General features: G+C 47.9%; 1 protein-coding gene across 2 annotated transcripts in view; it reads right to left on the bottom strand.

Annotated features, from left to right (window-relative positions):
- Nucleotides 1-6: 6 nt before the first annotated feature.
- Nucleotides 7-14,922, bottom strand: part of LOC106745168 (neurotrimin-like) — a 19,305-nt gene continuing 4,389 nt past the window's right edge. Inside the window, exons 2-6 of one of the 2 annotated variants that reach the window (XR_001374509.1) lie at nucleotides 11,875-12,026; nucleotides 8,536-8,743; nucleotides 8,097-8,393; nucleotides 7,109-7,471; nucleotides 5,922-5,933 (exon numbers count right to left, since the gene is read on the bottom strand). Coding sequence is in view for 1 of the 2 variants with exons in the window: in XM_014620503.1 (XP_014475989.1) it covers nucleotides 7,287-7,471; nucleotides 8,097-8,393; nucleotides 8,536-8,743; nucleotides 11,875-12,026 (842 nt within the window). In the remaining variant the exon portion in view is untranslated. Of the gene's footprint in view, nucleotides 7,472-8,096; nucleotides 8,394-8,535; nucleotides 8,744-11,874; nucleotides 12,027-14,922 lie in introns of both variants that reach the window. The other variant, XM_014620503.1, reaches the window with a different exon arrangement.

Here is a 14,922-nt window from a genome sequence, read left to right as displayed (position 1 = left end):
CCCCCCCCCCCCCTTTCTTGCTCTCTTTCTCGTATAGCCTACTATCGAAAAACATCTAACTCGTGTTATCTACGCGTAAGAGCACATCGACGTACTGTCAGGACGGTCAAGCATCACTCTCGAAACAAAGCGTGTTCGTTCACTTCGAAATTCGTGCCGCGACTCTTGGAAATCGGCAGGCGCGCGCGCGCACGTTCTTCGCGCCGCCGAGCGATCGAGCTCGGGTAGCTCGATTTTATCGAAGAGAGGACTGACTCTCTCTCTCTTCTTCTCTCTCTCTCCCTCGAGGCTCCCGGTTGCCCCATGACCGCGGTCTCGGTTCTCCGTGTCGCGCGAAAAACTCGGTTTTTCCCGGGCGAGAGGCTCGTACGATCGCGGCGACGCGGAGCGATCGACGGAGAACCTCGCGACGAGGATGTATACGTCTTCGGGCGCGAGCGAGTTCCATCCCCATCCGACTCCGTTCCCGCGCGACGCGTTCTGTTCCCTCTTTCTTCTTCTTTTCCCTCTCTTTCTCTCTCTCTCTTTCTCGTTTTTCTTCAGACAGAACCGAGAATTTAAGCACGCAAAGCCCGCAACGGTCGGCGACGTCGAACGGAAAGAAGTGTTACGCGACACTTAAGGACTATAATAGATTTTGGTACAAAAATTTAATGCTGCGTCTACGACGTTAGAATATCTTAGACGACGTCTATTATAATCGGTTTCGCCGTCCCGCCGTCTCGTCTATCTTCCTCCTCGCGTTTAAGTCGAGTCGTAACTCCTCTCTCTCTCTCTCTCTCTCTCTCTCTCTCTCTTCCATCGTCCTTTCTCTCATTATTTTCCGCGGTGAAGCAAAAGGGCGACGGGGACGAGCGCGGAATCACGTTTGTGCCTTCTTCCACCCGGCGATGGGGAGGTTGGCTCTCGTTAAGGGTTAGAGAAAAGGGCGGCGAAATTTCAATTCGCGACGGGGTCCCTTGCGCGAGACCCGGGCCCCCTTCCCGTCCGGCCGACGTCGGAGCGACCACCTAGGCGAGGCGCGTTAAGAAGAACAGGCAGAAACGATGTGAAAGAAAGTGCGTCCCCGCGATCGACCCTTTTTTTTATATCTTAAAATGCGTCATTTGACCAACGCCTCGTTGCGTCAGTCCAACGAACTGCTCGCAGTTTGCGTGTACGTGTACGTGTGTATGTGTGCGTACGTGTTATGCACACGTGTTAATTAATTTTCTCTCATTCTCTCTCTCTCTCTCTCTCTCTCTCGCTCAGTCTTTTCGTCGCTCTCACGCAAAGCAAGCACCCCAAAGCTACAGGCGCACGTTTCTCGCATCTCTCGAGCTCGAGCACACGCACACACTCGCTCGCTCGCTCGCGCAGTCACCCCTCGTTGGGTTATTTTACGTCCGACAATATATCTGCACTTTTATATCCGTTAGTTCTCTTACGCTAGGCGTTAATTAGTGTTACATCTAGTCGCGTGTGGCCGGCCCGTGCTATCCACAAGTGAGCGTGCTCGCGGAAAAACGCGCGCTCCGCTTTTCCCCGCGCATGCTCGTGCGCACCGGGGCGCCTGGAAAAAAGCGTGCGCGCCGGTGCCGTTTCCGATCTTCGTGGCCTCTATCTCGCTCTCTCTCTCTTTCTCTCTCTTTCTCTCTGTCTCTCTCAGTTTCTTTTCTCTCGCCTCTGCTTCCTCACCGATCTATGCTAAAACAACGATGCGCCGTGGCGAGCCGATGATCTCACAGTCGGGGAGGCTCGCGGGTCGCGGCCGCGCGGATGGAAATTTCGACCTCCGGAATACTCCGACTCGAAATTTTGGCCTCACCTTGCAAATTCCGTCCAACTTGAAGGACCAATGAAGAATATAATAGAAGAATATAATAGAAATATAACGCCGCCCAGGCTGTTTTCTATTTTCATACGTATGGTTGTTTATTGTCGTTTTATCCATACTGAAGAAGCTCGAAAAAGCACCTCGAAAATTACTTAATATATTTTTATTTTTTATTTTGTTATTTTTGATATGTTCTATCTCTGTTCAATTTTTATTCATAGTTTCAGTCAATAATGTATTAATGGTATCATTTACTCAGCTGCAAATAGAGCGTGTGAGGTAAGCGAGTATTAAATAATCCAATAAGAATTAAGGTGTAAATGTGTATAAAAGCAACATACTTTATCCTCATAGTCTCCCCTTTTGTTTTCTTTTGGCGTTGGAAGTCTCAATGGAATTTAAAACTCTTAAAAGAGCTAATAAGCAAGGAACTATGTGTGTGTGTGTGTGTGTAAAGGCAAAAATAATAAAATAGTTATGTAGTCAATGCTGCATTTGCCGACAGAGATTTAAATGGAAATGAAAATAAAGCGCTGACAAACAAACAAAATCGGATTCATGATCTAAAAAGCATTATTAAACATAAATCACAGCAATTGTGAGATTTACGTTAAATTCTGAGCTAATGTTAATTGTAAATTATTTATTTACTATCTTCGATTGAGACTATAATTATCACAATCATATTCATGAATTGTTATTCGGTTGTTTGGATCACGTTGCTTGTATAAAATAATTTAATGACTACAGATATGTGTATACAAATTTACGAGTAAGTAAAGATTCATAAAGCTATAATTACTTGTCAAATAATAACAGTGTATGAATATCGGTTTAAATTTCGACTCTGGTGTCTCGTTATTCCCGATAAGTTCATCAAACGCCATTAAAACGTAATCCTCCTTTATAATAAATCATTTGACATATTTTGAAATATACAACATCGCTGTCCGCGTCCTGGTTTCCCGATTCAGCATCCTGGCTGCTCCATTATGACACAGACATTCACAAAAATATTGTTTGATTGGAGAGACGAATGTTAATAAACACGATATTGACAAGAGCCCGATTAAACAATTCAAGAATCGACGAAATATTTTAATCAATCGACGAGAATGATAAACAACATACCGATATACGTGCTCCGTGTGTATGAGTACCGCTCGCCGATGGAGCGTAATGGAAACACTCGGAAAAGCGCGCGAGAATAAGTTCAATCCCCTTCAAGGCCCGGATTGTTTTGATTGTGAAATCACTTGGCACTCAGTATCGAGAGGCTACGGTTGACGATTGATGGGAGAGAATAAGCTTACTTTTTGCTGATTGTCTCGATACTCTCGCGTGTCACATACTTTTTTCCGCAACCGAGCGTTACATTACATTTGACGTCAAATGTTTCGTTGACTCTTGAAATATTTTATCACACTCCCGGCAACATCGCATTAATTAATAAAGTGTTTTTTTCCCGAACAAATTGTATCTATACGAGTATCAGTGCTAGAAGCAGGTTGCTGAACCGGGAAACCAGGTCGGAGGTCGCAAGATGTCGGGATGTAGGCGGCGACAAATCATATATTTCTAGTGCGCATTCCCAATAGCAATGAGGAAATAATGATAAAGAGCGATCAAGAAGAAGGAGAATTCGTTGTTCCATTCGTTCGTTAACCCTACTATTCGTATTAATTATTTAATATTTGCTTATCGTCACGCAATCTACCTGCATTTGAGCAAATTACACAATTAAGACATTGCTTCTTGAAATTAAGAATGGAGAGTAAGACGGATAGAACATTGGCATAATTCAATATTAAATAATTCTGAAGTAAATTTTCTTAAGGATAATTCAACGTGGAGGATGAGCATAAAGTGACCATTCGTAGCATTAAGATAATAGCCGGAAAATAGCCTGTATAATGTTATATCTCAAGATATTCTGCCTTGGTCCCTCAAATTCGACGGGTTTTGTGCGGTTAATCTGGAAGCAAAATTTCGATTAGGCTGATGTACCCGCGAATCTTCTCCCCTCACTCCGTCCCTTCCTTCGTTTTGTTGTTCGTCTTTTCTTAAGAACATCGTATACGTGTACGGGCGACATCAACTTGGTCGTATCGTTCTATCCCTCCTACTCGTCGCCTCGTTGGCCTCCGATACCGTATTATCGTGATTACCGAGCCGGTTAGCACGGGCGGCCAGACCCATATTTATTTTCCAATACGTGTTTTTACGATCCGGAAAATTACACAGTAACGTTATTTAGTTTATTTCTTGTTTCTTTAGTGTAACACGTACGGCATATCATTAATTAACGTTACGTTATTTATACGCTATGTATTTACAATCACATGAATCGTAGATATTCTAACGAATCGTTCGTCTCCTGCCGCTGTCCTCGTGTCGACTCACGATACATTCGCCTTCAACTTCTTCCTATCACTTTCTTTATCTCCCTCCCTCCCTCTCTCTCTCTCTCTCTCTCGTCTTCCCACCACCACCTTCCCTACACCTCCTCGCATTCTGATCTGCTGCGCGCGTGTATATTTGTTCTTCGGGACTTTTTTTCTATAAAAAAAAAGGAAAAAATCCTCTCAACGAGAACGTACACCTTACGTATCCGCTTTATGTGCGCCTCTCGTTCGTGCGAGCTGAAACTTGTTCAATATTCAACACCCATGTGCAACGTATTTGAGCGCGTACACATATACATATATATATATTTCTGTTCGTTTGTATATATATTTATATATATATTTATTTATATATATAATATTATAAAAAACAGTATTCTCTAGTACTTGCGAGAAGAAAGCAAATTCGCGGCGGGCGCGCGAGCGCCCGCCGGAAAGCTGTACCGTTCGTCCGCTAAATTATACAACCGATCATGCTCAGAAACGGCGCGCCGCGGGCCGGGACGCCGTCGTGGGAACGCGCCTCGTGTGCGATGATGTTGTAAAAAACCGTATGTCCGTATGTGTCGAAGGGACGACGTACCGCGGGACGACGAGATGGGACGCGTTTGACGCGACCGATCGCGAAAACGAATTTCCTCCGAGGAGAATAATCGAGGATGGGATTTGGGATACGCGTTGTCGCGCGCGACAGAGAGAGAGACGTTCTCCGCGCTGCGTATACGTGTGTATAGAGGTGAATTTGTAAATTTTCGTATAGAAAACCGATACGCGATGTGCGATAAAGAGGAAAGTTGTGCGACGCGTTTCGGAGGATTCCTCGCGGGAAAGAATAAAAAAAAAAACGGAGAGAAAGAAAACACGAACGCGGGCGTGGAATCGCGAATCTTTCGATCTTCCGAGTGGTTAAGTGTGTATGTGCGCGTGCTCGTGAGAAAATCTTCTTCCTATGTATTCCTAAGGGATCTTTCCTTCTCCTCTCTCTTCCTCTCTCTTTCGATTTCATGTATACATATAAAAACGCGACGTTCCCACGAAATCTCGAGACGATGCGCGTCGGTGAGCGATTCATCAGTACAGTGAAGACGCATCCGTTCTCTCGTGTGCGGCCCGCGTCGCAATGGATCCAGTCTGTGCATGGGCGGACGTATGATATATCCCGATCGTCGTGTGTATACTCAATGCGCTTTTAAATACTCCCCGCAATTTAAAACGTTCGTCCTCGCGCAGATCGTCGCGAGACGCTCTCGTCGCCTTCGAGAAACGGCTAAAGTGTTTCGTAAGTAGATAGGCAGTGATAATTATCCCGGTCGCGATATATTCTCGCCGGAGCGAGGGAGGTCCGCGACGAGCCGACGACTTTGTCGAGCCGCGCTCTCGTCGTGCCCTCGTCCTCGCTCGATTCTCGTCTTCCCGGACGAACGGAGCGCGATCCGCGTTCTTTCGCGTCATCGTCATCATCGTCACGCGCGAAATAACTTGTCATCGTCATCGCGCGGCCTTCTCCGAATCACCGTGTGACCTGTGCGCTGAGAATTATATATCGGTGTACAATATCGCGACTGCGACTGTGAGAATTTGATATGGCGCGGCGTCGCTCTGATATGAATTCTTCCCAATGAGATCTCGCACGGAGGAGAGTTTCCGACTCTACTCTACTCATTTTCTGCCCGGGCTTCTTCCTCGTTTTTCTCTTCTCTTCTCTCTCTTTCCTTCTTCCCCCCCCCCCTTTTTTTTCTTTTTCTAAAGAACCAACCCGCTGATCGATAAAACGAATTTTAAAAAGAACTTTCGTTACCTTGGGCGCGCGCGCGCGTATCGACAAATCGTCCAAAGGACGACACGGCCGAGATCGCTCGGTCTCAGGACGATCTCAAATCGCGCGGTAAGACGTCGAGTATAGACACGCCTTATTGATCGGTCGCTATCGAATATAATTAATCACATCGCATTTCGAAAATTCATCGAACAAGTTTCAATTCTGTCTCCGAGCGGCGCGGACGAAGTGTTTCTTTTTTTTTTTCTCTTAATCTGCTCCTTCCACTTTCCACCCTCACGACGATTCTTTCTCCAACGTCGTCATACCTCGTCGACGTGTCTACCTGTGGCCTTCCGATCTCTCTCTCTCTCTCTCTCTCTCTCCCTCTCTCTCTTTATCTCAGTGTCTCGCATTTTCATTTCTCTTTTGCCGTGTATATTTCTCGTCACGTTACCGCGTTCTTGTTCCTCTAACGGACGCTACGAAACCACTCAACGCCCTCGCGACAGGATCTCAGCGACCGCGATCGTTTCTAGGACACTCCTTTCTTCTCGATACTTCGTAATCCTTTCTACCCTTCACCGGGCCAACGAACGGGCGGTTCGCAAAAACGATTCCGCGAGCGCATGGACGCGACAAGCTCGAAATCATCTCCGAGACATTCAACCGAAATTGTCTCGAGCGACGTCTCGTCCGGTAATTTGGCTCTGCGCGTATTGGAATTGATGAAAAAGGCGTTGATCTGGCAGAACAGTTTCGTATAAGAAAACCAAAATTAGTCCGGCGCTTTTCATCGAGGATTCTTAAACGTGCGCGCGTATTCACGGACCACCCGTCGTCGTCTACTTTGTCATCGTCCGAGCCCGGTCTGATTTGCATTCCCGACGACGCCGTTACAGCGTCGTCGACGGAGTTCCTTCGGCCCACTCTCCAGCGCGTTCAAGCTCCCGCGGCAATTCAACAAGAAATTCATATAATTAACTAATCCCTAATTTCTAACGGCCGGATCGCTGTCTCGACGATAGTCGAGATGAATCTCTAACTCCTTACTTCGCGCACGGAGAAAAAACATACTACCTCCGGAATCATTATTCTCTCTTCCGATCCCAATCTATCGCGCTACGTTACTCTCTCTCCCTCTCTTTTCCCTGATCCTTCCGCCCGTCCGCCCTTTTTTCCGTCCCTAATCATCTCGGGGAAATCGGTCCGCAGAACGTCGAGGATCTCTTCTCTCGAGGTAGTCGGGGTCTCGTAGCAGGAGATAATCGATTATCGCGTATACCATCCACACACCGGTCTTGCCTGATTATCGTTCCGTCGCAAAGTAAGATGGATTTTTCGAGTAGAGTACCATGAGGAGCAGAAGAGCGAAGACGAGCTGGCGGCTGCCGTGACTCGAGTACAGTGTCACCACACCTGCCAGCCACCAGAGCGTCGGACAGCCACCCGGTGCCGAGCTGATGCCTCTCTGTATCGCGGCGGGATGCTCCCCTGGAAAAGCGCCCGACATGTTTGCGTCTGGTTGAGTGACAATGAGCGACGAAAAATCGGAAATGATCAATTTTCGCTTGCATTCACGCCGAAAACCAACAGCCATCGTTAACTCTAATTAATGTTATTCATCACCATTATTGTATTTATATATCGTTTAAAAAGTCGTTACATAACATGGATGTAGGAATGACGATTCTATGAGTGCTGAGTTACACGCGATGAATCTAAGCTCGAAGAAGGAGAGGAACGCAAGTTAAAATTCTCTCCTCGTAGAAGTAAGAAATAATTAATTGCAACTACGACACTGATAGAAAATTATAGTTAGTTTCAGCGCCGGACACGTTCATACCCTTTAATCACAAAAATAACGAAGAGAACCGTATTTCTAGTAAATGTTACTATCATTGTCAGTGATAACAATAACTATAATCGTCTATCGGTGCATCCTCCGTGGCTCTCACTGGCTCGAGAATTTCGTTGAGACCGAATATCCGAGGAGCTTCGATATTGATCATTGTTTGAAAGAGGATAGGTTCGATCGCGTTCCGCTCTCGAATTCTCGCAAACGACTCCTCCTCTCTCTCCGCAACGAACGACGGGTTCCCCGTTCCCTCCTACTCACCGTTCAGCACGTGTAGCTGCACGCTCGCGCTGTCCAGGTTGCTCGGGCTGCAAGTATAGTTACCCGAGTCCTCCCGCTTCGCGTCGTGGATCATGAGGCTGCTCACCGTGTCCTGATCGATTCGCTTCGTTTGAATGTCGATCTTGGCGAGCTGATAATTCAGCACGCGATCGCCCTCGTGGTACCAGAAGACGTAGAACGGGCCCTCGAGGGACTGCTTTATCACGCATCGTATCGCGACAGTACTTCCAGTCTTCACGTACATGTCACGGTCCCCCAAGATCTCGATCTTTGGCACTGCAACAGGTACGGATAGATCTCGCGCGGGTTCATCGCAGCGTGCTCGATCGAGTGTCGAACGAGGAGCAGAAGCGGGAGGGACAGAGATGAGGAGCAGGGCCGGTAGAAGGAGGACCGACTCGTCCTCCGCGACGCTCACCGACGATGTTGAGCTTGATGATGTGACTCTTCTTCGGGTCGGTCGAGATTTGGCACTCGTACTCGCCTTCGTCGCGCGCTTGGACGTACTTCACCTGCAGCGTCCACGTGTCCGCCTCCCCGAAAATCGCCTGGAACCTCTCGTCCGGTATGAACATGGTCCTGTCCACCGAGAGGATGTGCGAGTCCCTTCTTCTGATCCAGGAGACCTTCGAATCAGCCGAGACAAACGGTCACGCGCAATCGAAAACCCTCTCTCACGTTATCCCACCCCCCGACAGGCTCCAGCGAGACGAGTTCCTCGCGATTTTTCATCGCGACGCGGAGTGACACTATCGAGAGTCTCCCGGAACAGAAAGGGAAATGCCGATTATATCGCCCTCGTGTAATTACACCAAGCCCGAGTATCAGCGGACAGAGTCGCTGTCGCGCGAGTCATCCCTCGCGATCGAGTGGCCATCGTGAGCGGCGCAAAAAGTCGGCGCGCGCAAAAAGCTCGGCGGGAGGTCCGTGAGAGGGACAAAGGCTATCGAGGGAAAGAGAGAGAGAGAGAGAAAGAGCGAGAGAGGGGGGTAGGAAATGGCGAGAGGAAAAAGAAAAAACAACGTTGACGTGGGAGAGAGAATGATAAAGAGAGAGAGAGAGAGAGAAGAGGGTGTAGATTCGGCTTCTTCGGATCCCGGACGATGATTAATCTTGCCGCGCTCCCGCCGCGGTTAATTTATCGTTCATCGACCGGCGGAGAGACGGCCATCGAGGGCGGCGGTAGGTAGGGTAGTAATGGCTCGTGGGCGCGCGCGCGCGCCCGCCCGCCGGAAATCTAGATCCAGCGACCGTCGCCGTCGCTTTCTCCGCGTGTCGTCGAAAGAAGGTGAAGGTGGGTACGAATACATTTAATTCGAGCGGCCGATAAGGATCGCGGCGGCTGCGGCTCTCCCTAAGTACGCGCCGGCCCGGATTATACGAGAGAGTCGCGTGTTACCGGATACTTAGTCGTCGGCCGCGTGCCAACGGCGACAGGAGCACACCCCCGCGCGACCCCGAGCACGCCTGCGTACGTCCGAGGAGTTCGTTAACGAGAGAGACACGGGACCACCTTTGAAACGTGCGTGCCGCCGGGAATTTTATTACGCGACGACCCCTCCTCAGACGACGATCACGACGCGACCGTGAGACGTCGAGCCCGATGACGTTTCCGCGCGCGCCACCGACGGCTTCCGGTTACCGATCCGATTTACGCTAGAGAACGCCCGTGATAAAAATATGGTCACCGTATGTCTGATTTCTAATTGGTTACCGCCGTGTTTGAGTCAGCTTCCGGTTCGGACGTTTGTCAAAGGTCTTGTTTCCCAGCAAGAAAAGCGCCGACACACGAGTGTAATTGTATTATTCAATATCCTTTGCGTTACTATGTGCGAAATAAGGATATGATGAGGAGTAGTGATGTAACTAGACTCGTGTCCCTTGCTGGAAAACAACCAAAGTTATCAGCTGAGCGACAACCCAAGCAAACATTTGTTATTTACGAAGTCTACGAAGAGGATAAGTGAGTTCGTCTGTCTCATATTGTGATTAACTCTCTGGCAGTAAGGTGAAATTTGGAACACTATTGGTAAGGTTGGGTGAAATTTCACCCACAGAACTTATTATCGTTTCAGCAGCAAAATTGTACTCTTTTCAATATGATTGTATGATAAATAAATGAGTATAGTTTTTTAAAGCGTTTTTTACTAATCACGGGATACAAAAATCCGTTGACTTAAGTGGCAAACAAGAAATGTTATTAGAAAATCTACGCAGAAAACAAATGAGTTGTATAAGAAATGGATATTCTCATGTATAAGCAGGAATATTATAATCTTAGGTTTTTAGATGATTTGATTAAATTAAATTTGATTAAATTAAATTTGATTAAATTTGTATTGATGCAAATATCACTTAAACTCAATTCGAGATCCAGAATCTTCGAAGAAGATTATAATATTCTTGTTTATACATGAGAATATCTATTCTTGATTTAAGACAAACTTTTTTCTGTGTAGGATATATCTAACTAAGTCGACGTCTAAAAGGAGACCCGCCACGAGGACAAAGTCCGTTTGATTTTGAGTTACATTTCGCACGTGCAGAAGCACATAATTTCCCGTCCCATTTTACCCGAAGGATGGATTATTAATGTATTTCTGTTTGCACCTATTTTAATAATATTTGAACATTTCCGCGTATTATAGCTACGAACTTCTGGTTTTAACCCAAGCATGGCGGCCACTGTAGTACAGCCATGCTCTAGCACATGCGAGTTCCCAGGAAACGTCGGACGTGAGAGGCGCGTTTCTCATTAACGAATCGGCGCTCGTCAACGAGAGTCGCCGAGAGGCCGCGGTAAAAGTCTAGCGCGACGCGGAGAGCGGTTTCACAGCGGCGTGATGACATGAGAACGGATGATTATTTGTCACGCGGCTAACGAGATGGGTGTCGCGATTAGCCATTGAAAAATGTTAGTTATGATATTACGTTGTCCGCGCGGGCTCCTCGGACGGGGGAGGGACGATGGACGATGGCCCAAGGTCGCCTTTTTCCACCGCGAGTAGCCGCGATAATGAAAGAGGGATGATTGATAACGAAGGGTAACCTCGTCGTGCGCGCGCGCCGCACCGACTTGCCGATCGTAATCCGGCGCGGCCCCCGATATTAATAATAAAATGGAGAACGAGGTTTGCGCACGCGTGCGCGCTTGCGAGTACTTGCGTGTAAATAAATCTGCGTCCGTACATGCGGGGGAGCGCGAGGGCAGGAGACGGTGTCCGGGCGAAACGGGAACGAGGCAGTCATTTCGCCGAGCTCGCTCGCGCGCTCGACTCCGGCTATAACAATTTGTCGTTGTATTTTTAACGAGTCGTTATCGTATCTCAAATAGGGTCCCATTGTCGGGACTGTCAGGCAGAAATTTCGTCATTACCGAGCCGGTATCTGGCAAATAAGCTCGTTAATAAATCAAACTGTCAATAACGCGTAACGCGCGAGAGGTAACAACGCCGCCTGTCAAAGCGCCGTGGGCGAATGTGACAGGGACAAATTAAGCCTCGATTTGGCGGCGCGATGACATTTCTATTGCGATAAGAGCGCGTGAAATCGCGTCATCTTTCCGTAAAATTCGAGGCCCCCGTCGGACGACGAGAGAGAGAGAAAGAGAGTGAATAACGCGAAGAGACAGCGCCGCCGAACTCATATCCGCTTCTCACCCGTGCGAAACACTCGGCGACGCTCCCGGCGCTTTCTCTTTCTCTCTTCCGCGATATACATCGATTACACATTACATGCGGTCGTTGGCATAACTTACTGATTTGTTACCGAGCTGCCGCACTTTACACGGCAGGTAAGCATGAGTGCCCAACTGCGCCGTGATATTCGTTGGAGTGTTCGAGTCGAAGTAAGGCCCCGTGTAAATCCCGTCGAACCTCTTCACCAACGAATGGGATCTCGTGCTCACCCCTGAAAAGAGACGCATCGCCAGAGTGTCTCTCGCGTGTAACGCCGCTGTTATATCGCGAGATTGTGTGATTACGTGCGAACCGCGCGACTCGTAGAAACTAGGAAACGGCGCAATGCGGGAGAAACTAGAGAAAGAAAGAGAAAGAGAGAGAGAGAAAGAGAGAGAGACATGACGGAAAGAAATATGTTCCCCTCCGTCCCGAGACATCACGAATGCGTGAAACGGCGCTGCGTCCTTAAAACGTATAACCATAACTCGGCCGCGTCGTCGTAGCCGCCCCGTCGTCGGCACGTTATGCGGCAAATTAACATGGAAGAAGCGACGTTAGCGTCGCAATGGAATAATAAACCGACGGACCAGACCGCGCGCGAGAAAGGGACTATTCCGCATTCGTGCGCCGTATTCGCTCGCTCGTGCGCCCCGCTATTCAGAATAAATCCTATCGGAGACCCCGCCGAGGCGCCGTGCCTGAGGGAAATGGATACTAATCCCGGGGATTCCGATCTGGGAAATCTAAAGGCGGATCAGGATTCGGAAAGAGAGAGAAAGAGAGAGATATGCGTGGGCGTCGTTCCAACGACCTTGAGGATACCACATCCGATCTGATGTTGGATCGGTAGCACGCGGAATGTCGTCGGCTGACTCGGCCCGGATTTGCACGGCCGTTATGGTGACCGTAATTGCGGAGCGATTGCCAGGCACCGACTAAACGTGAAAAACGACGCCCCCGGCCACGACAAGGGGAGATGCCCCGGATTTTAGGTGGGAAAAAGCGGAACTTCGTTCGAATCACTGTATCAGTCCCTTGCGTTTGCATTTATTTAGATGATTCAATAGGCAGTGTTAGACAGAAAGATTGTGACACTTTTTCTGGTGAATTTCACAACACATCTCGTGTCCAATAGGAAAATGTATCTTGTGGAAATAATTAAGAAACAAATTCTCCTATTGAATATAAAATGCGTACGGATACTTGTTCGATAAAAGTGCCGCGACCTTTTCGTCCAGCATTGTACGTATCTATTTGGGCTGATACTTGGAAAGGAAGAAAATATACATTGCAACTCGCGTTATTTGCGTGCACAGAAAAAAATGTTGGATTCGAGTAAATAATTACTGTAATACTCGTTAGTAAACTTTCACTTGGATTAAAAACATTTTATCTGGTTCGGGTAAATGTTTGGCTTGAATAATTTACGTGGGAAACGTTTCACTTGGATCAAATAAATATTACTCGATCAAAATAAAAATATGCTAAAAAGCGTTGGAATAATTTTTTACTTGAATGTAGCACTTTTTTCTACATACTTTACGTAATCTCGTAGAATTATTTGAGGAATTTTGTTGTTATAAAATAAGAAGTTTATTATGAAATAAGAGTTTGTAATTAACAACGTACACCTTTGGCTCGCTCGAGCGCAACGTCCAGGAGACGTCAATCCAATGAAAGGGATTAATGGATGTTACGTTTGAATATTTTATCTTTTGTTCTCGCCAAAATGCACTCTTCACTAATTACTGAACTTTTGCTGTTCGATCCGACGATCTATTTTCGCCGATTCAATTTTACTCTTCGAATCTGACCCATTTTGTCGCTCGATTAATTAGCGAGGATCCGCAAATACATCGTGTATAATTAATACCTCTCGGGCTGCTGTGTGAGTTACGTAAGAAGGGAGCATGTGTCGTCGCGTTATCAAGATCCGCCGAAACTTTGACAAACAACAAAGGTGGCGATAATTACGCTTAATTAAGATCTCCAAGCCCGATAAGGCGCGGCGCGATAAGGCGTAAATATGAAATCGCCTGTACGATGCATATACGGGCACTGTGTAGCGCGCGCGGCGGCGTCGGCTCGGCTTATCGCGCATCGATTGTTCTACTTACGCGCAAGAAAATCACAGCCGCTGCAACAGCGGTAATTATTGTTTCAGTCAGGCTAAATGCGAAGCGATGAATCATAAATTAATCTCGACGGATAATCGGCGTGCTAAAATAAACAACAACGCCGCCGGGAATTTCCCTGATATTTTCTTTCGTACCGCTCAATCTTCGCCGCGAATTTCCGCTCGTGCTCTGAGAGCGAAACGAAGAAAAAAAGGGGAACGAAAATTAAGAGGAAACTCAGCGATCACGTTTTTTATCCACGAAGGAAATCTGTAACGGAGCAACTCCGTTACAGGCGTAACCTCGATCGCTCGTTTCTCCAGGGGAGGAATTACCGTCGAAAAATTACTGTCGGTTACATGCGAATTTTCCGCACACAGCACTTAAGAGCGACCGATAATAACGATGACGATAACGGTAATGACGATCGCGACGGAAGCACCCACCCCGGTTCTGTTCCGCTTGCTTTCGCCCCGAAAGCGTTCCGTGAATCACGACGTCTTCGTGATCCCGTGACCGACACGATTCCAACGTGCGAAAGCCACCAGATTGGCAATTAGCGTCCGGCAAACGGTGTATTGTCAAATATACCGGAAATACGGAGCTCGCATCGTAATATGGGGGTTGCGCTACCGGGGGATTCTCTCCTCTCTGTTTCCTTCCCTCTCTCTCTCTCTCTCATCGCGACGCGCAGTCGATCCGCCGCGATCTTGAGGGGCCGTAAAATCCGCGCGCGCACGCGCCCCCGCCGAATGCGGCGGCTGTGCCCTCGCAGCATCCGCGAGTCGGGGGATGATTTGCGTAGCGCGAAAGGGGGTTACAAATAGCGGCGCTCTCGCCGTCGCTCCTGCCGCGCGCATTTTTCACGTCGACGCGCGCGGCCGGTCGAATTACGCAAAGGTCAGCCGCGGCTTCGCGAGGAGATTGCGTAATGTTCTCATTTATCTCGAGATTAAATCGAGCCCGAGAGGGGGGGGGGGGGGGGGGTAGGGCAGAGTGCGGAACAAC

Source organism: Dinoponera quadriceps, unplaced genomic scaffold, assembly GCF_001313825.1.
Source record: "Dinoponera quadriceps isolate SergipeBrazil2010 unplaced genomic scaffold, ASM131382v1 scaffold1425, whole genome shotgun sequence".
NCBI lineage: Eukaryota > Metazoa > Arthropoda > Insecta > Hymenoptera > Formicidae > Dinoponera > Dinoponera quadriceps.
This window is presented reverse-complemented; position numbering and strand designations above follow the sequence as displayed.